General features: G+C 36.2%; 1 protein-coding gene across 10 annotated transcripts in view; it reads right to left on the minus strand.

Annotated features, from left to right (window-relative positions):
• DMD (dystrophin) overlaps nucleotides 1-20,458 on the minus strand; it is a 2,656,945-nt gene that overhangs the window by 887,844 nt on the left and 1,748,643 nt on the right. For all 10 annotated transcript variants that reach the window (XM_027533579.1, XM_027533577.1, XM_027533571.1 and 7 more), the window contains one exon: nucleotides 13,446-13,621. In XM_027533579.1, coding sequence (XP_027389380.1) covers nucleotides 13,446-13,621 — 176 coding nt within the window. The remainder of the gene's footprint in view (nucleotides 1-13,445; nucleotides 13,622-20,458) is intronic.

A 20,458-nucleotide genomic window follows, 5' to 3' on the forward strand; every position in this document is an offset into this window, starting at 1 on the left:
ACACAATATAAATGGATGAGAACCAAAGGGGTCCAAGATGGTGGACAAGTTGACTTCCAGTAGACCATGAGCCTCAGTATATGCTCATCCTAATACATTGAGTTGGACTGTAAAGAAGGCTTAGCACTGAAGAATTGATGCTTTTGAACTGTGGTGTTAGAGAAGACTCTTGAGAGTCCCTTGGACTATAAGAAGATCAAACCAGTCGATCCTAAAGGAAATCAAGTGTGAATATTCACTGGAAGGACTGATGTTGCAGCTGAAGCTGCAATACTTGGGCCACTTGATGTGAAGAACTGACTCACTGGAAAAGATCCTGATGCTGGGAAAGACTGAAGGTGGGAGAAGGGGACGACAGAAGATGAGATGGTTGGATGGCATCACCAAATCAATGGACATGAGTTTGAGCAAACTCAGGGAGATAGTAAAGGATAGGGAAGCCTGGTGTTTTACAGCCCATGGGGTCTTAAAGAGTCAGACAGGACTGAGGGACTGAACAACAACAACAACAACAACAAACAACACATTAGCATATGCTAAATGACACATCCACCAGCTCCATGAAAGTTGTGAGGCCAGCCTTTAGTTCACAAAGTGGGTAGTGGCCCAATTCCTGGAAATACCCACCACTTCCCCAGAATAATTGGAATAGTCCTCCCACTCATTAACCTATGAAATTACCCAGCCCATCAAAACTAACCACCCCAAAGTTTGGACTCTCGGAGTCTCTCACCTTCTGATATGGCCCACACTTTGTCTGCAGTGTTTCTTTTAATAAATCCACTTCTAACCTACCAGTTTGTCTCCAAACTCTTACCCAACAAAACAAGAACCTCAAATTCATTGGCAACATATCCACACTTTAAATATGCTTATAGACATCCTCACTTTCAACAGGGTGTCACAAATATACATGGGGGCAGTTTCTGATCCACAATTAATAGGATGGGAACTTTGAGCTTATTTTTTTGTATGTTGTGATGGGTATGTTCTCCTGGTGTATCTCCCATACTTTGTCTACCAGCTTCTCTGATTTTTGAGTTAAGAGTGGTAGTCTGTGACTCCATGGAGATCACAGGTATTACTTCGGTTCATCAGTCACCACTAGTATTCATCTGCCACAGTAGCTTCCTGACACCTGAACACTTTCTCCATAGCAGAGCTTATTGGTTAATAGGTACTCTGCAAAACTCTTTTGTTCACAAGCTAGTGAGCGAATGACATGAGTAAGAGATCTCATTGAGAAGCAGTCAGTTGACTAGGGATTGCTACCATCACTCCACTAAGAAAAAGGCTTACTGCCTTCAGCCTGGCACATCCAAATGCATGTTTTCTGACTACCTTGGTTTCATTGCTCCACAGGCTCCTCAAGCCTATCATATTCTAAGTTGAAGTATTCATGTCTGATTTGTCTTCTTTCTATCTGTGTACAGCCCCCTGTATTTTCTCTCACAGCTAACAGCACTCCATTTGGCCAGTTCTCCAAGCCAGAAATCTGGGGAAGGGAGTCCTTCTAGAATTCTCCCTTCAAGTTTTCACCCTCTCATTTAATCAATTACCAAGTCATTTTACTTTCATCTACTAAGTATCTTGAATCTATCTCATCTTTACAAGCTTATTTTGCTCAGACACTCATTGTCTCTAATCTGAAATACTACAAGACTACTTGAGTCACCAAACTGCCAGTCTGATCCTCCTCATTTCACCCTGGGCTCCAAAATCAGAAGGGCCTATGTGGTTTCAAATCTCATCTATTGGAAAACCTTCCAATGTTCTTCTATGCTACTCCACAAAAAAGTTTTTTGAGGTACGAAATCTTCCATGACCTGGTCCATTTTGATTGCTCTGTTTAGCACCACACCATACTTTGTTCTTTAGACAAACAAGGGAAAAACTCTTACTAAACTTGATTGGGATGACTGGATAGGCAGGATTTAGAAGAATATTGCTAAATTGGAGGGATTATATAAAGTCATTTATGCATATTTTAACATTTTATTTTCATTTAGAGCATAAAAATGATCATTAACTCACCATTCATTTGGTATGGGATATAAGACTTCTCCTGGAATAAGCAACTGACTGAAATTCAGCATATTTTCTTTTGCATAAACACTCCTATGCTGCACAATCTATGACTTGCAGTTTTGATTTTTTTAAAGTATGTAAGATTTAGAGACATCAGAAAAAAATCTAAACAAAAAATCCCTCCAGATTTTTGAAGTTTCTACCCTCTACCCAATCTTTAAATAGTTGTTTCATCTACTTCTAATTGAACAGCATTTTTTGCTAATCAGTCTTCCAAAGCATCTAACTTAGTTTTCACAGAAACTGCAATTTTCTTTCTCATTGCATTTCTATATTATTAGGTTATATAATATTTAATTGAATAAGAAAATTCTAAAAACAAGAATAACTCACACAAATGTGTTGGGAACAGCATACAGTTGACTCTTAGAAATCATACTCTCAAATGGTGGGAGGCAAGGTACATGGTTCTAGGAAGTCCACTTGAAAAATTTTCAAAAACACCTCTAAGTTATTTATATTCAGCATTCAGTTTGGAATAGGAATCAGAATGTTGGTTTTACATATAAAATGAAGAGCTTAGAATAGTTAGATGAATAAATGGAGATTTAAGAGAGCTTCTCTATACTGAACTACATGTATTCCTTGACTGTATCCACTCTTTCTTGTTTCATTGATTTTGCTCCTATCACTTTTCCTCTCTGGTGTGTTCATTCATTCTTCATTTGACTCCTGCTATCTTGTGAGACCCATGCCAGAGATCATCCTCCATACTTCAACTCCTATCTCCTCAGCCCTATAAAAGTAGATAGAAGACCAAAAGCTGATAGAAGAACATCTATAGGGATATTGTCGGTACCAGTCAATGCAACAGCATGTTTGGATTCAGCTAGTCAGTTTCTAGTTTCTGACTAGTTTCTGACTAGCCAGTTAGTCAGAATTGGCCAAGTTTCAAAGAATAAAATATGACATAAAAATATTAACTATGAAGCTAATTTTTCATAGTCTTTTGATGAAGAATTATAAATGTCCTTGAAAGCTTTTCAAGAGTCACCAGAGAACAGATGAGAAGATATGAGCTTTTCCATAGACACCTGTGGATAATAATATCTGTATGACTCTCTGTGATTAATCTAAAAATAGCTCTTTGGTAATATGGATTAGATCTAAAATATCTTCTGGTTATAGGTTGATGAGGATAAAATATCCAGTTTCAAGTCTAATTCCTACTTCAATCACTAGAATTTACTAGTTGTGATCCTATAAGACTGATATAAAGAAATGTACAACATGTTTGAATCAAAGAGCATCTTCTTGGTGTAAAGAGCTCTTGAAATTGAAGTCTTTTCTCTTAAGAGGATTAAATTCTAGAGAACACCTAAACTATGATATATTAACCCAACTTCTACCATTTTTAAGATTAAAACTGATCAAGTCTAATTTTCAGAACTAAAAATGTATCCATGGAGATGTAATATTATAAAAACATTTTAAAAAATGGTTCTGTCTCTGTAGATCTATTTTTAACCTATGTAACAATGTCAAGTGTAAAGTTTCAAGGCCTAGTTTAATTTGAATGTGCATAAAAATTCTTACTATTTAAATAGAGAAAATAATCCTTGGTCATCCACAATGTACTAGATTTTCTACCAAGTATAGTGGCTTATAGAGAAGAGAATAAGATATTGCCTTGCCCTCCTGAAGTTTTCAATCCTGCTGGGAAAATAAAATATGCATATATATGACATATAATAGATATGTAAAATGTTACATGAGTGTTATAAAAAGGAGCAAGAAGAACTTAACAGAGCAAAGTACTTCTGTTTGAGCAAAGCAGATAACATTCATTAAGGAAATAGCACTTAAGCTGGGTTCTGGAGCACAGGTAGGATTTTAAGGAAAAATTAAGGGAATTTAACACAAAAACTAAATAGTTTTTTCAAAAGCTGAGGGACAGAACACTTTGTCATGCCATTTTAGGCTTGAGACACCAGCTGAAATGGTGGAGGTGGCAATAATACAGTTGCAAATATAGGTCAGAATGGACTTCAAGTCCTATTCACTTGTACTAAGTGTGGCCCACTAAGGGATTGGGCTTGGTAAGTGAGAAGCTGGTGGGCAGAAACTGGAAGTGAGAAATAAAATATTGCCTGCCATATTAGTAAAAAAGGACATCACCATTATCAAGGACTGCAGCCCTCCAACAGTGAGCCCATGAGCCTTGGGGGAACTCAGGAAGGAAACAAAGAATAGCTGCCATCAAGCAGCCATCAGATTGCAGCCACTCCCTAAAGTGTGGCTCAGGACTTCCGGATGTGAAAACACAGGATACTGGCCCCAAATGTCTGGGGTGCATTTCAAAGGAATGATTTCAGTGAGCCCAGACTTTTGCATCTTGCACTAGAGTAGAAAAGCATTGAATTCCTTAACTTGAGATACCTAGTTTTCTTTTATTAACAGTAATCTTTTGTTCCTACTACTTGCCCTTTGTTGTATAACTCCTATGTAATCTAGCTCCCCCACTCATTTCCTCAGAACAGTATTCTACTTGAGATGCTGCCTCCCTCTGAGACCTTAGATCCTCAGTATGTCCACCAAATAAAGCAAAACTCTCAATTTTTAGGTTTTACATATGTTTTTTTTAGCCAACAGAAGCATATCTTTAGTAAAAGGTCCAAGCTAGGATAAGTAATGCAAAATTGGATCTAGATTAACAATGCTAGACTCAAGATGATTTGGGCTTATATCTTGCTTCAAATACTTGCTAGTTCTATGATCTTGGATAAAGAACTTCAGCACCCTATGTTCCACTCACCCTTCTATAGAAGTGGAAATAAGAATAGAGTTGTTATGAAGATTACATGAGCTATGTAAAGCACCTGGAATAGCACTTGGCAATATTAAGTGCTGTCACCATCATCACCAACATCATCATCAATATTGTTGTTGCCTAGTTGCTAAGTTGTGTTCAACTCTCTGTGACCCCATTGACTGCAGCATGCCTGGCATGCCTGTCCTTCTCTGTCTCCTGGAGTTTGCTCAAACTCATGTCTGTTGTGTCAGTAATGCCATCTAATCATCTCATCCTCTGTTGCCTCCTCCTCCTCCTGCCCTCAATCTTTCTCAGCACCAGGGTCTTTTCCAGTGAGTCAGCTCTTTGCATCAGATAGCCAAAATATTGGAGCTTCAGATTCAGCATCAGTCCTTCCAATGAATATTCAGGGTTGATTTCCTTTAGGACTGGCTGGTTTGATCTCCTTGCAGTCCAAGGGACTCTCAAGAGTCTCCAACACCACAGTTTAAAAGCATCAATTCTTTGGGGCTCGGCCTTGTTTATGGTCCAACTCACATCTGTACATGATTACTGAAAAAAAAAAACAGGTTTTGACTATATGGACCTTCACCAGCAAAGTGATGTCTCTGATTTTTAATATGCTGACTAGGTTTGTCATAGTTTTTCTTTCAAGGAGTAAGCATCTTTTAAATTCATTGCTGTAGTCATTGTCTGCAGTGATTTTGGAGCCCAATAAAAGAAAATCTGTCACTGTTTCCACTTTCCCCCCTTCTATTTGCCATGGAGTGATGGCACCAGATGCCATGATCTTAGTTTTCTGAATGTTGAGTTTTAAGGGTCTATATAAAGTATCATTAAGTCAAATGTCTATGGGAAAGCTGTTAATATAAACGACCGAGTTTGGACAGTTGTGGCAAACTGAAAAGAAAGCTTCCTTGCCCAAACTGATGCTTCTGAAACTTTTAAGGTGCACATGAATCACCTGGGAATCTTGTTAAAATGCTGACTGTGATTTATTAGATTCTGCATTTCTTAGCAACTCCCAGGTGATGTCTATGTTCTGGTCCAGAGACTACACTATGAGCAGCAAAAGTCTGAAACATCTGTCACTTAGTTGCAGCTGATTGTGCCTTGAGAGAATGTGAGAATGAATACATAGTAGTTAGATATAAGTTTTCAAAAAGAGATATTCTTTTTTTTTAAGATATGAAGCCTGAATTTTTAACCATTGGCAATTATTTTGTGACAGTGCCTATGTAAACACACCACTTACATTCTAAGCTAGATTCAGCTTGTGAGCACTGACTCTGGGCTGGATGAAGAGTCAGAATTAAAACTGATGATAGGAAACCAGGAAGTTAAAGGATAGAGCAAATAGACTAGAGTCGAGGGTGGAGAAATCCTGGGGACCAAGGGTGAATGTGTGAGAAGCATTTTAGCACTGGTTTACATGCCTACATGGACTACATTTAAAATATGGCATACCCTGTGAAGAGACTTGTGAATTTTAGTAAAATTTTGGTTTTCATTTTGTAGAAAATGAAGTGTTATATGAAGACTATTTTGTTAGGGGCATCTGAATTAGGGAGAAGCCAAAATTAAGGAAGACTTAAAACAGTTGTTTTAAAAAAGGGTGAATGGAGTAATATGAATTGCCAATGGAGGTTTGCAAGAAGAGGTCCTACTAGGCCTACTTTAATGAATTAGATAAGGCTCATTTCTAATTAATAGCATCCATTTGCATGCAAACAATGAGCTAAGGTCTTTAAAAAACAATTTCTTCCCTTAAGTACATTCAGAAATGTCTCCCATCAGCTCATTTATGCCATTAATTTCCTTGGCAAACTAGCATAGATTATATACAGGTAAACTTTTGTTCAAAAATTCAGCAGTAAAGACACTGAAATGAGTAAGAACTTACTGCTTTTACACGAATCTAACACAGTAAGGGATTTTTAATATGCTTAGCCTTTCTTTGGATTTTGATGTATTCTGTTGATAGAGATATCTGCATCCTTGCAAAAGTAACATGAAAACAATTTTTCACCTGGTACTGCTTGCCATAAAGGCACCAGAATTCCTTTGAGAAGGCGTTACTGCCCAGGTCTTGGTTTCTATGTAACATTCTCCAGCCTATCAGAGACCCTTGGAGAATTGTTGATACCATACCCTGGGCAGGGAAAATACAAGGTGAGCCTGGGACATTTAAGGAGAAAGCTTGAATGAACTCCCACTGGTTAAATTTGGTCAAGGTGAGCATCAACAGGAATGATAACTAATTCATTACAGCATATTGAATAAATAAGAATCCATAAATCCATATTGTGAACAAAGAGAGAAAAAAAGGAAATGTTTTATTTTTTTAATAGAAGAAACCAGTTTGCAGAATCAAGTCAGAATTAGGAAAATAATAATTTTGTATCCCCATTGTAACAACTGGATTTGGGAATCCATGGATTACATCAATGGGTAGGAAAGCCATTAGATGATTTAGTAATTTCAAATAAAAATATATTACTTTCTAATTCAATATCTAATGGTTGCCACCTTAACCAAGTGATCAGACTTAGCAGCAGATGGAGTGGGAAATACTTCATATTACACATGTCCTGATGTGCTACAAATTACATAGCATCCTATATGAAGTACTCTTGACAAAAACATTTGACTTGTATCTTTTTAAGTTTCACCTAAACTCAACTTCCAGTTTATAAGAAATATAGAAAATAGAAGGTAAATTCAATTCAAATTGGAAAATAAGTGGCAAAACTCTGTTTGCAGATGACACATTGCTATACAAAGAAAATCCTATAGAAGTACTAGAAAACTTCTAGAGCTCATCAATGAATTTGGTAGTTGCTGAATACAAAATTAATATACAGAAATCTATTGCATTTCTATAAACTAACAATAAAATGTTAGAAAGGAAATTAAGGAAACAATCCAATTTACCATTGTATAGAAAGAATAAAATATCTAGGAATACCTATATAAGGAGGCAAAAGACCTGTACTCTAAAAACTAAAAGACTCTGACAAAAGAAACTAAGACAATGAAAATAGATGGCAATATAGACTGTGTGTTCTTAGACAGGAAGAATCAATACTGTTAAAATAACCATTCTACTCAAAACAATATACAGATTCAATGCAATCCCTATCAAATTATCAGTGGAATTTTTCATAAAACTTGAACAACAATTTTTAATATTTGTATGGAGACACAACCCACTCCAGTGTTCTTGCCTGGAGAATCCCAGGGACAGGGGAGCCTGGTGGGCTTCCGTCTATGGGGTTGCACAGAGTCGGACATGACTGAAGCGACTTAGCAGCAGCATGGAGACACAAGAGACCTTGAATAACTAAAGCAATCTTGAGGGGGGAAAAAAAGGAGCTGGAGGAATCAGGCTCCCTGACTTCAGACTATACTAGAAACCTATAGTTATCAAAACAGTATGGTATTGACACAAAAACAGACATGTAGACTAATGGAACATGATAGAAAGCCCAGAAATTAATCCACACACATATGGTCAATTAAGCTATTATAAAATGAGGCAAAGACATTCTCTTCAACAAGTGGTGCTGGGAAAACTGGACAGCTACATATTAAAAAATAAAGCAATTAGAATATTCTTTTACACCATATACAAAAATAAACTCAAAATGGATTAAAAACCTAAATATAAGACTGGATACTATAAAACTTCTAGAGAAAAACATGAGCAGAAAACTCTTTGACGTAAATCCCAGCAATATCTTTTTGGACCAACCTCCTAGAAGAACAAAAATGAAAACAAAAATAAACAAATGGGACCTAATTAAACTTAAAAGTTTTTGCATAGCAAAGGCAATCATAACACAAAAAGACAACCCATAGAATGGGAGGATACATTTGCAAACAATGTGACTGATCAATCTCCAAAATATACAAATAATTTGTGCAGCTCAATTAAAAAAAGAAAAAGATAACAACAATGACAACAATAAAAAAAATAGGCAGCAGACCTAAATAGACATTTCTCCAAAGAAGACATACAGATGGCCAAGAGGCACACGAAAAGATACACAGCATCACTAATTATTAGAGAAATGCAAATCAGAACTACAATGAGGTATGAAAGTGAAAGGTAAAAGTGAAATCCCTCAGTCGTGTTTGACTCTTTGCGACCCCAGGACTGTAGCCTACCAGGCTCCTCTGTCCATGGGATTTTCCAGGCAATAGTACTCGAGTGGATTGCCATTTCCTTCTCCAGGGGATCTTCCCAACCCAGGGATCGAACCCAGGTCTCCTGCATCGTAGACAGATGCTTTACCGTCTGAGCCACCAGGGAAGTCCACAATGAGGTATGGAGGGTCCTTAAAAAACCTAAACATAGATTTGCCATATGATCCTGCAATCCCACTCTGGGGCATATATCTGGAGAAAACTCTAATTCAAAAAGATGCATGGACAGGACACTAAATAATAATTTAGTGTTATTTTAAATTTTCTCAAGCATGGTAAACAAGCATGGTTATATGTGGCAAGTCGTTATTCCAAGGAGATGCATGCTGAAATATTCAGTGGTTAAGTATAGGAGTGTTTATAATTTATATGCAAATGTAAAGACAACAAAAATTTGTGTCTGCATATTATTTCCTGTATTACAGGAAGGCAGATATGGGGGAGATAGAGACAAACAGAGAGAAAGAACATATATGGTGAAATGTTAATTGCTGAATCTAGAAATATAGGAGGAAGAGAGGAGGGTATATGGGCATTCATTTTGCTACTTTACTTCAACTTTTCTACATGCTTAAAATTTTTCACTATAAATGATATTCAAAAAGAAAAATTTCAAGCCCCATTTTTAATTAAGTAACATTTAAATTAAAATTGTTATTCCTCAATATATGTTAGTACAATAATTGTCCTGTCTGTGAAATGGAGGAAGTAATATCATACTTGTCAAAAGAAAAAAGGACAGACCATTTTTTATTGCTATGGGCAATGATTCAGAGATTCCTTAATTTAGGGATTCTGCCTCCCACTACATTGCTTCCCTCTTTCATTCAATTTTTTTATCAATTAACATTATTCTAAGTAAAATACAATTTTTTATGGTGTCAGCAATCCATTGCTTGAAGGCCTGCCTACCCACATTCCCTTGACTGGTATATCTCCTGGAATATTCCAGGATAAAGGAATGTTTGAGGACAGCGACTATACCATCAAAAGGAGTAAAACTATATTATATGATAATGAGGTCTGGGCAGATAAATGAACAACTGATTAGAAATAGTGGGGTCTTTTTTTTTTTTTTTTTCAGTGCTATGAACTTTTTTGGCAATCTGGTGAAATCTGGGACTTCCAGAATAATGTTTTCAAATTCATAATATAAAATACACAGGACTCCAAAGGAAGTCAATTATATTGAAGTACAGTTTTAAGACTATTAGAAACACATTTGTGACACAGTAATGCCTGTTTGCTTATTATTAACACATTAATAAGATACTGTGGTAGATTTAATACCTACTATGGTTTTGAAGTAGTGATAAGCATGAACCATATTTTGAGATACATGTGACAATTCTAATGAGATATGGAAACATCTGTGATTTCAGATACTGCTAGCATTGCTCTGGTTTATTGTCTATATTCAAATGCAAGGGGATATTCAACTTCAGTTAAGAAGTTAGTGAAAACACAGAGGTATTTCCTCCCATTCAAGTTCATGGCACCCCTTGACTTCTATCAGTGAACCAAGGCTTAAGAGTCTTCATACACAGGATTGCTTTGTTTTAACCTATGACTTCCCTTTATGGTCAATAGGTTTTTGTTTATATCTTCTTCATTTACAAAGACCATTTTGATGGCTAAGTCATCATTAAACTCATTATTATCAGCCTTAAAACTGTAGATGTTATTCAGTTCCTCTACTACATAATCGAGGCAACAGTGAATTTTCTATATTAAATTGAACAGCTAATTGGCTATATTTTATACTTCATTTACTTCCACCACAGACTAACTTTAATGGATGTCTGCTGCTATTTGAAATTTCTGAGAATTTTCTTCTCATATTTCTGATATCTTACATTTTCAAAGAGAAATGTCTAAAGTTATGTAGCTATAAAGCTTCACATAGTTTTTGTAGACTTTAATCACTTAAATTATACACTTTCTTTCATGGGTGTACACGGGCTAAGAAACATTAGACATTTCAATAGCTGTATTTAAATCCCGCCTGTAAACTAAGAATACTGTTGTCAACTGGAACAGTCATCTTATTTTTCACCTGTGCAATAATCTATTTCTTTGTAACTTCTGCTTGGGTTACACTGAAAGCACACCACTGATTAATAATAGTTTCATGATTACAAGTCCTCCCATGATTGTTATGTTAACATGTTCTTTATAAAATATTATTTTATTTAGTTTTACTTTATTTGTACTAGGTGCTTAGCAATAGCTGTAAGTGTATTTGTAGAAATGGCACTTACATTTTATTACTCTTTTATATTTCATAAAATTTAAATGATACAAAAATCCTGAGTTTGCCACAAAACTGATCTCAGTGGAAATTTAAATATGCTAACATCTATTTTTAAAATGTAGCATGAAGTAGACAACTTTAAAAGCTGAGTTTAGAGGAAAAATAAAACCTCAAGGAAGCTGATCTTAACTTTTTAAGGAACAAAAGTACAATGTTTAATGTAGGTCAGAACGTTTAAATGGGAGAATTTTTTCCTACCCAATTACAGCCAAATCCCTACTAGTTGTAATTAACCTACAATGTGTGTAATATTTCACAACACAGTCAGTGTACATCAATTTCTTATAAGCTTAGAAGGACCTTAAATTTTAGACTTATTTAGTGAAACAGGTATATTATCCTATCAACATTTGTAAGTTCTAATTTGCATTTGGAAGTCAATGACCAATAATAAAAATTTGAAAACTCAGGTAAGAAGTTACAGAAAATATTTTTAAAAGGCTTTATTCAAATATTATATGAGTAAGATACTTCAAACTGAGAAACAACATTTTATATACAATAATGAAAAAATAATCCTCCAGTCAATTTAATCCATTTTATGAAGATATATTTTTATAGCATGTTATTCAATTTTCCTTAATTTTCCCATTTCTTAATGTCTTATTTTAGACTAGATTGGGTCTAGTGCAGAAATGATGTTATACAGGTTTAAACCTGCCAATAGTGTAAATATATCAGCTGTTTAAATAATGGAATATTTGTGTATTTAATAGAAAGATTTCAATTTGGGGAAAAAAAAAAAGTGTATGACTTTCCCAAGGAAGAAATATAACTACAAAGCATGGGTCTTTATTTTATGTCTATGTCTATGTATATATTCCCTAGAAAAGGAAATGGCAACTCACTCTAGTATTCTTGCCTGGATAATCCCATGGACAGAAGAGCCTAGTGGGTTACAATCTATGGGGTGGCAAAGAGTTTGACATAACTGAGCAAGCAATACTCACTCACTCATATGTATAGATACTCCAGTATTTTCTAAACTAAAATTTAAAATGAAAATGTTTTTAGATGATGCTATTATTTAACTTTAGTAAGATTTGTCTGTGTATGTGTGTGTGTGTGCATGCACGTGTGTGTGTAGGTCAACTAATATGTTCATTTTCTACAGCAGTATGAATTGTATCCACTTTCTGAATAATGCAAAAGGAGCAAAGGTGGCCAGAAGAGGTGGGCAAAGACAATGGACACAATTCCAAAACCTTTCTAATACATCCTCACCAAAGATGCTCATCAGTGAGTTATTCTAGATTTCTGAATATTAAAATCCACCTATTATGTAGATGATAGGTAGGAAGAAAGAGCTTGGCAATAGAACTGAGTTTTCACTGTTCATGACAATAGTCTCATTTGGTAAATAAAGGGCAAGTCCTCCTTTATGAAATAGGAAACATTAGCAACAACTGGTAGCATAATACAAAACCCTGTTTATAAAAATATGTATGTTTTCCAGCTGCAGCAGCACACACTTGGCTTTTTGTGCTTTCAATACATTTCAAAGGAAAGTTAAATGATGATTGAATTCAACAATAACATCTCTAAGGTTTTGTTTTCCCCTGTAGATTTGAACATTTCAGCCCAAGTCCTTCTTCAAGAATGTGCTAAGAAATGTAGTGGAGCTAAAAGGTAAATATGACTATCATGCTTTTCAGCATCGTAAGTCATATTTGTAGCTGTTAAACAATCTAGCCAAATAGCAACTTTTCCTACAAAATAGTCATTTATAACATCCTTTTCTCATCTTCCTTAAAAAAAAAATAACTGAGATGCAGCTTGTGAAAATTGGAATATACTGAAGACATTCATATTTAAACAATCATGTGTGATTTTTAACACAAACTTCAAAGCTTAAAATAGTCAAAAAGCACTGCCTATTTAACTAGCAACAGTTACATATTATATTATTCAAGGAAAAGAAAGAGCAAGTTCATTATTGCTATTAAGTGTTGATGGAATCCTTAATGTTAGTGCTTTTCACCCTGGTTCGAATCTTTCACAAAATCTTTTATTTTTCTTTTAAGGGCAGCTTAAACAGCTCCGCTAAAATTTTAGCATTCCTATTTTAATCTGTCACCCTACCTCTTTTTTCTCTCGGCCAGCTGTTTGCAGACCTCCTGCCACCGCAGATTCAGGCTTCCCAATTTTTCTTGTAGAATACTGGCATCTATTTTTGAGGACTGCTGAATTATTTCTTCCCCAGTTGCATTCAATACTCTGACAACAGTTTGCCGCTGCCCGATGCCATCCTGGAGTTCCTGTGAGATACCAAAAAGGCAAAGACAAAGATGAAGCCCCGTGTCCTTTTATTTGAGAAAAGATTAAACAATGTGCTACCCCATGCAGTTCTACTGGGGGAGAAAGAAATAAAAAAGCTCCATGTGAAAGTTTCTCTATGAAACTGACATGCCCATATCCAAAGGAGACAAGACAGAAAGACACCTTTTATGTGTCAGGAAAAAAGCGCCCTCTCAGTTCAGCTCCAGGTTTTATATTTGTAAAGCTTGTCAGCTGGAGGATGTTATAATGTCCTACAAATCAATTAGTTGGAAACCTTCTCAAGAGCAAATTCGATTTCTTGTCCCCACAAGGATGTTCCATGTTTAATAGTCTATGAAGTGTTGTAAAATTTAAACATGAAGGAACTATTTAGATTTCTTCGAGACTGTCTATGTGAGAGGTGAAAAAGAACAAGCACAGTTTAGCCAGAGTATTTTTTTAAAAACCTCTAGAGATATTTAAACAAACAATCATGACTATATAAGAAGGAAATTTATTTCAGAATGTTTCCATCCATGTATTTTGCATTATAAAACCTCATAAAAATTAGAATTAATTGCTTTCAGGGACAGCCTATCAAGAAATCCCTAAGGTACAGAGATAAATTTAAAAATAATCTATAGCCACTGGAACATTTTTATAAGTCATTGATGGTGTCAAGCTTAAGCATCTTCTACTTTTTATCCTGAATGAAATTTAAAGAGTTTCAGAAAAATTGCTTTATTAAAAAAGACTATTACAACAAAATATGTATTAAAAATGCCTTTTGCTATGAAATAAAAATAGCACTCTAGCATTTTTTAAAAAATAAGGTAATATAGAATTTGTAAGGCAATTACAATAACCCATAACTAAATCTGATGTTTACAAAATGAAATAATATGAGAACTTGAGATATCTGCCATATTTCAGTCTAAAGGACTCACAAATCTTTATGTAAAGATGAGACAGTCAGTGTTCAGAACACTTTCCTGAACATATGATTCTAGTTAACTTAATATTCTTATATTCTCCTGCCCCAAACCAAGTACATACAAACTCCAACACATGCCTGCCAAATGAATGAATCAATGCCTGTTTTCTAAGACTGGGTCAAATCTCCTTTAGATTCTCATTACGGATAAACTTGTTGGATTTTTGTTTTCTACTGCTTTCATGTATTATTATTTTAAATACTAGAATTTTGGATAGTATGTCTTCAGCAGTTAAAAGACTCATTAAATCCACAAAAATGGGAACAGGCAATTATTCTAGGAACATATTACCTCACAATGATTATAAAACTATGCACAGTCACTGAACTATTCATAAGCTTTCCTGATCATACTCTCTTATGTGAGCATGAGATGTGCTCTAACGAACACATGATACTTCCTTGCAACTAGTTGATTTTGCTCCATTATTTATATTCCACTCTGAACATCTGTTCAGATCAGTGTTGCATATGACAGTCACTGCTTAGTAACAGGTAGCCCCATTCATAACAAATTGTGTCTATATTCAGATTATACCATAAATTCCTTGAAGTCAGAGATGGTGTCCTATTCGGTCTTATTCCTGACACTTACTACCACATCTGGTTCATGAGAGATTTCAGTAAGTATCTGTTGAATGAATGCATGAATCTATGAATGCAGAAAGTGGATGAAGAGGAGTGCTCATAATTATCATGGTATCATTAGTATTAATACTTATCATTGGATCTCCTAGAGATTCCAAGACGTGCATACAAGTTTCTAGGTTTTAGGCAGTAAAAAATATAGCTGAGAAGATTAGACATAAGTGTGAAGGATAATTTGCTATATTATATTCAGTAAGACAGTAAGCAAGGCGATCAGACAGATTAGATAAGTAATTATAAATGACAGATTAGAAGAGAAATGACTTCAGTGGAAGGATGAAAAGGAGAGACCATGGTGGGTAATTTGGAACTGAAAGAATGGGTAGGCCTTAGGGACATGTTTGGTCAGAGCCACAAGAGGATAGCAGAAGGCTAGCCTATGGTGTGGAATTTCTGTGATCTGATCTCAAGTACACACTTGGGCTCTATGTCACTGTATGAGAGTGGAAGTCTATGGAGAGGTGTAGCCCTGGATTAATAGTGGGCTTGGGCAGAGAGGACTCTGCTTTTTATTAAAGACTTTGCAATTCAGTGGAGAGCAACAGAAAATGACTGAAGGACAGGGGTGTGGGAGCTAGAGCTGTGTTCGGAGGTGATTCTGGGGCAAAGTTTAGGCTAATGTTAAAGCAGGGACGCTGGTAAAACAGCCAGGGCAGGAGTCTGCAAGGTGGGTATTGGGGCTAAACCTAGAGTTTAGACAATGCAGTAGAACAGAAAGGCGAGAAGTAACATGAACTGTTAAGGCACAATTAAGAAGGTTAGGGAACTAGCTGGATCCAGCAATCATGAATGACTACTGAAATGGGGAAATCTTTGCCTAGAACACCAGAGTCAGGGAGGCAGTTACAGGAGAAAGATGATGACTCTAATTTGTACCTCCAATTGTGTCCAATACCCACAGCTGTTAGAGATACTTTTTAAAAATTCAAACTAGTACAGCCACTATGGAGAACAGTGTGGAAATTCCTTAAAAAACTGGAAACAGAATTGCCATATGACCCAGCAATCCTACTGCTGGGCATACACACCAAGGAAACCAGAAGTAAAAGAGACACATGTATCCCAATATTCATTGCAGCACTGTTTACATAGGACATGGAAGCAACCTACATGTCCATCAGCAGATGAATGGATAAGAAAGCTGTGGTACATATACACAATGAAATATTACACAGCTATTAAAAAGAATGCATTTGAATCAGTTCTAATGAGGTGGATGAAACTGGAGCCTATTATACAGAGTGAAGTAAGTCAGAAAGAAAAACATCAATACAGTATATTAATGTATGCATATGGAATTTAGGAAGATGGTAATGATGACCCTATATGTGAGACAGCAAAAGAGACACAGATGTAAAGAACAGACTTTTGGACTCTGTGGGAGAAGGCAAGGGTGGGATGATTGAGAGAATAGCATTGAAACATGTATAATGTGAAATAGATTGCCAGTCCAGGTTCGATGCATGAGACAGGGTTCTCAGGGCTGGTGCACTGGGATGACCCTGAGGGATGGGATGGGGAGGGAGGTGGGAGGGGGGTTCAGGATGGGGAACACATGTACACCCATGGCTGATTCATGTCAATGTATGGCAAAAATCACTACAATATTGTAATGTAATTAGCCTCCAATTAAAATAAATAAATTAATTTTAAATAATGCATGGAACACCTGTAAGATGTGTGCTATAGCAATGCATCTCAAACTTCAATGTGCACATCTCCTAGAGATCTTGCTAAACTGTTGATTCTAATCCAGTAGGTCTAAGGAGGGCCCCAAATTTTCAGCTTCTAACAAGCGTCTATCACTAGTGTGGGAACAACACATTGAGTAATAAGATGATAGAGTAAATGCCTTCTGAACCTTTGTTAACGAATCAAAGAATTCTTACTGCTGGTTTATAATGCTATAAATTAATGAAACGTCACAATTTTTATCTCAGGCATCTTGCTTTGTATTTTTGATCTCAGTTCTTCCACTTCATGGCTGATGGCTACAGTGACTTTTACAATCCAATTGTAGAATCAACATGGGTTTTATTATTTTCATTTCCCAGATAGGTGATAGAACTGAGTAGCTAAGAATGAAGCAATAACTTAAAATTGTTAGATCTAAATCTCATTTTATGTAGAGTCCCAAATCAGGGCTTTCAGATTTTTTTTTTTTTTATTTTGTGAAAGAGAGCTCATTAAATAGTCTATTGCATTTGTGTGAAGAGATTTTGTAATCAGGAGAAGTATTTACAGTGTATGATCAATCTGAGGAGAATTTTCAATAATAAAGCCTAAGAAGGCAAAATAATGGACCCAAACAGGAAGTTAAAACTTGTACATGTTGTTTCACAGTTAGCTGCTCCGCCTGAAGACGTGACTTGATTTACACAATTAAATGGAAAACCTCAATCAACTTTATTCACTTAGGGCAAAACAAATTAATTTTCATTCTATAACTTCTAATTTTTTTAAGTGCTAAATTATTCACTACCGCTGAAATTTCTAAGCTCTGATACCACATTCATGTTCTGTTGTCCTAGGCATCCTTACCTATTTCTCTAGCAATTAACACCTAGTCTGAGTTTGGGATAGAAAAAAATCGTAATTAAATTGATTGGATTACTCATCATCCCTTAGAAAGCTTATTGTGTTTTGATTCTAATATTAAAGCATCATTCTTAATAATGACTCCTTATCAGACTTCCCTAGGGAGGTTTTTCAAAATATAAAAGCCCAGAATTTCACAGTAAACCAGCTGCAGCAGAATCTCTGGGTATAAGAGGACAAAGGTGTACAAAGCAGATACATTATTAGAGAAAGGTTAGGCAATAAATATGTGGAGCAGGCAGTGGCACAGGAGGGGCATGTTTTAGAGTTACAGCATTATTATTTACTTCTTGTATGCCTTTTGAATAGAGAAAATTTCCTAAATTATAGAAAGTGATACATATATCTCAATCCTCCAAGTCTGGTCAAATTGAGGGAAGAGAAGAATCACAGGCAAGGAAGAACAGCTACGTTTTTATAGAAGGAAAAGATGAGACAAAGAAACTAGTACATCTTATATGAAAAGACTGCATAAATTTAAAAAAGCATATGTGCAAAACCTTCCAAAACTGTATGAAAACAAAATCAACAGAAAATAAAATGTGACAGATGAAGAAAAAGAAGAAGCTAAGAAGCAGTTACAGGGAATTGTACAATGACAAATTGGATAAGCTACGTAGGAGATACAGAACTGGCAAAATATCACAAACTAGGCAGAACAGGAAAACAGAAGAGACAAAAAGTGACTGGGAAAAAAGGTAAAGATTGAGGGAAACAGGAGAGAAAAACAAACCTTTGCTGAATAAGTGGACATATCAAAAATCTAATCTTGTGATTTACTGGTGGTTCTGCTAAGGTTTTATTTTGAGACAGATTAATTGTTGCCTCAGTTTGCTCACTGGTCAAGAGAAAACATGCAATGATATGGATACTTTAGAGACTTGTGAAACTGCCAGATGGAAATTTATGGTGCAATTTCATCCTCTTTTACCTTCTGCTTTACTCTGTCTTAAGCTCATTGCTACTGTTCCTCTTTGTCAGTCCCTAGAATTCAACTCAGAGTCTGAAAAATTATTTCTGGTCCTTTACTCAGAGATAAACTGGACACGTTTGCCTCTCATGTTAATTCTTACACTATGTAGTCACAACTGTCTTCAGAGGTTTTAACATGCTCAGAAAGTATCTTTTGACATTATTATTTGATGATAAATAATTTTTGTAAGGAAGCAATACAAAGACTAAAGCAAAATAGCAGGCTTACCAACAGGACACAATCAATCTAGCCTACTCATGGGCTAGATGATTCTATTCTCATGGAAGACCTGATGATCCTGTAAAAGCATCTCATGAGGAGAGTGACAAGAATTGAAAGATGGCAAAAATGGGAGAAATCCAAGAGTGAGGCAAGAGTGAGGGAGAAAGAAGTACACAAAAAAGGATTGAGAAAAAGTAAAAAAGGATTGAAAAAAAGTGAAAAATGGTAATTTTTCAGTAAAAAAAGATGCAGGAGGCAAGAATCAAGGTCTGGAGCCCAGAATGAGGAGATCAAGAATGATGCCTACATATTTACTGCAATATAAAGTCCAAATACCAGCCTACCAGGCAAAGTGTAACATGCCTGTACAGCCTCTTCTCTCCTCTGCCTCTGCAGCATTCTCTATAGCTGCCCCTCACTTCCAACCTTAACCCCAACTCCCAGTAAAAACTGAAAGGCTTCCTACTTCCTTGACTGTCCTAAGTTTTGCAGATCAAACTCATAACCTGTCTGTAATGCTCAGCTTAAACGTTCCCTCTTCTTTGGGGCCCTTAAGAGCCCAGAGAGAACTCAGGGCCTCCCCTCTGCATAGGTAGTCATAAAATATTTCCAGTTAGTGTCATTCATTGGTAGCACTCATGTCTGTATTAGACTTTACAGCCGAGGATTAAGTTGTACTGAAGGAGTTTTTTCTTCTTTGAACCATAAAATGTCTTCACATTTGAAGTGTACCTCAGATTCTACTTTTAGTTAAAGACCTACAGACCTTTTATTTGTGACTTGCCAACTAAATCAGAGAGGAGCAGCCTTTGCAGACGATCAATCAAAAGTAAAATGCACCTTGTTAGCCTGGTATTTCCCCTAGTCTCATCTGTTTTGCATTTCAGTAAACATTTATTGGGGCTTCCCTGGTGGCTCAGTGGTAAAGAACCCACCTGCCAATGCAGGAGACACGGGTTCAGTTCCTGTGTGGGAGAAGGAAACAGCAACCCAGTATTCTTGCCTGGGAAATCCTCTAGACAGAGAAGCCTGGCGGGCTACAGTCCCTGGGTGGCAAAAGAGTTGAATGGGACTTAGTGGCTAAACAACAACAACAAAACATTTATCTCAGTGGTCCCCAAACTTTTGGGCACCAGGGACTGGGGTGAGGTGGGGGATGGTTCAGGCGGTGAGGAAAAGCTGTAAATACAGATGAAGCTTCATTGGCTCCCTAGCCACTCCCTCCTGCTATGCAGTGCAGTTCCTAATAGGCCTGACTGGTAGGGTTCCATGGCATGGGGGTTGGGGAATCCTGATTTATTGTGTGCCACTAATAATAACACTAAAACTACAAGTATGTTTTTGTTAGTTTGTTATAGGAAATGGAGGCAGGAGGGGGTCTGATTAGATTTCATCTAGTAC

Source organism: Bos indicus x Bos taurus, chromosome X (genome assembly GCF_003369695.1).
Source record: "Bos indicus x Bos taurus breed Angus x Brahman F1 hybrid chromosome X, Bos_hybrid_MaternalHap_v2.0, whole genome shotgun sequence".
Taxonomy (NCBI): Eukaryota; Metazoa; Chordata; class Mammalia; order Artiodactyla; family Bovidae; genus Bos; species Bos indicus x Bos taurus.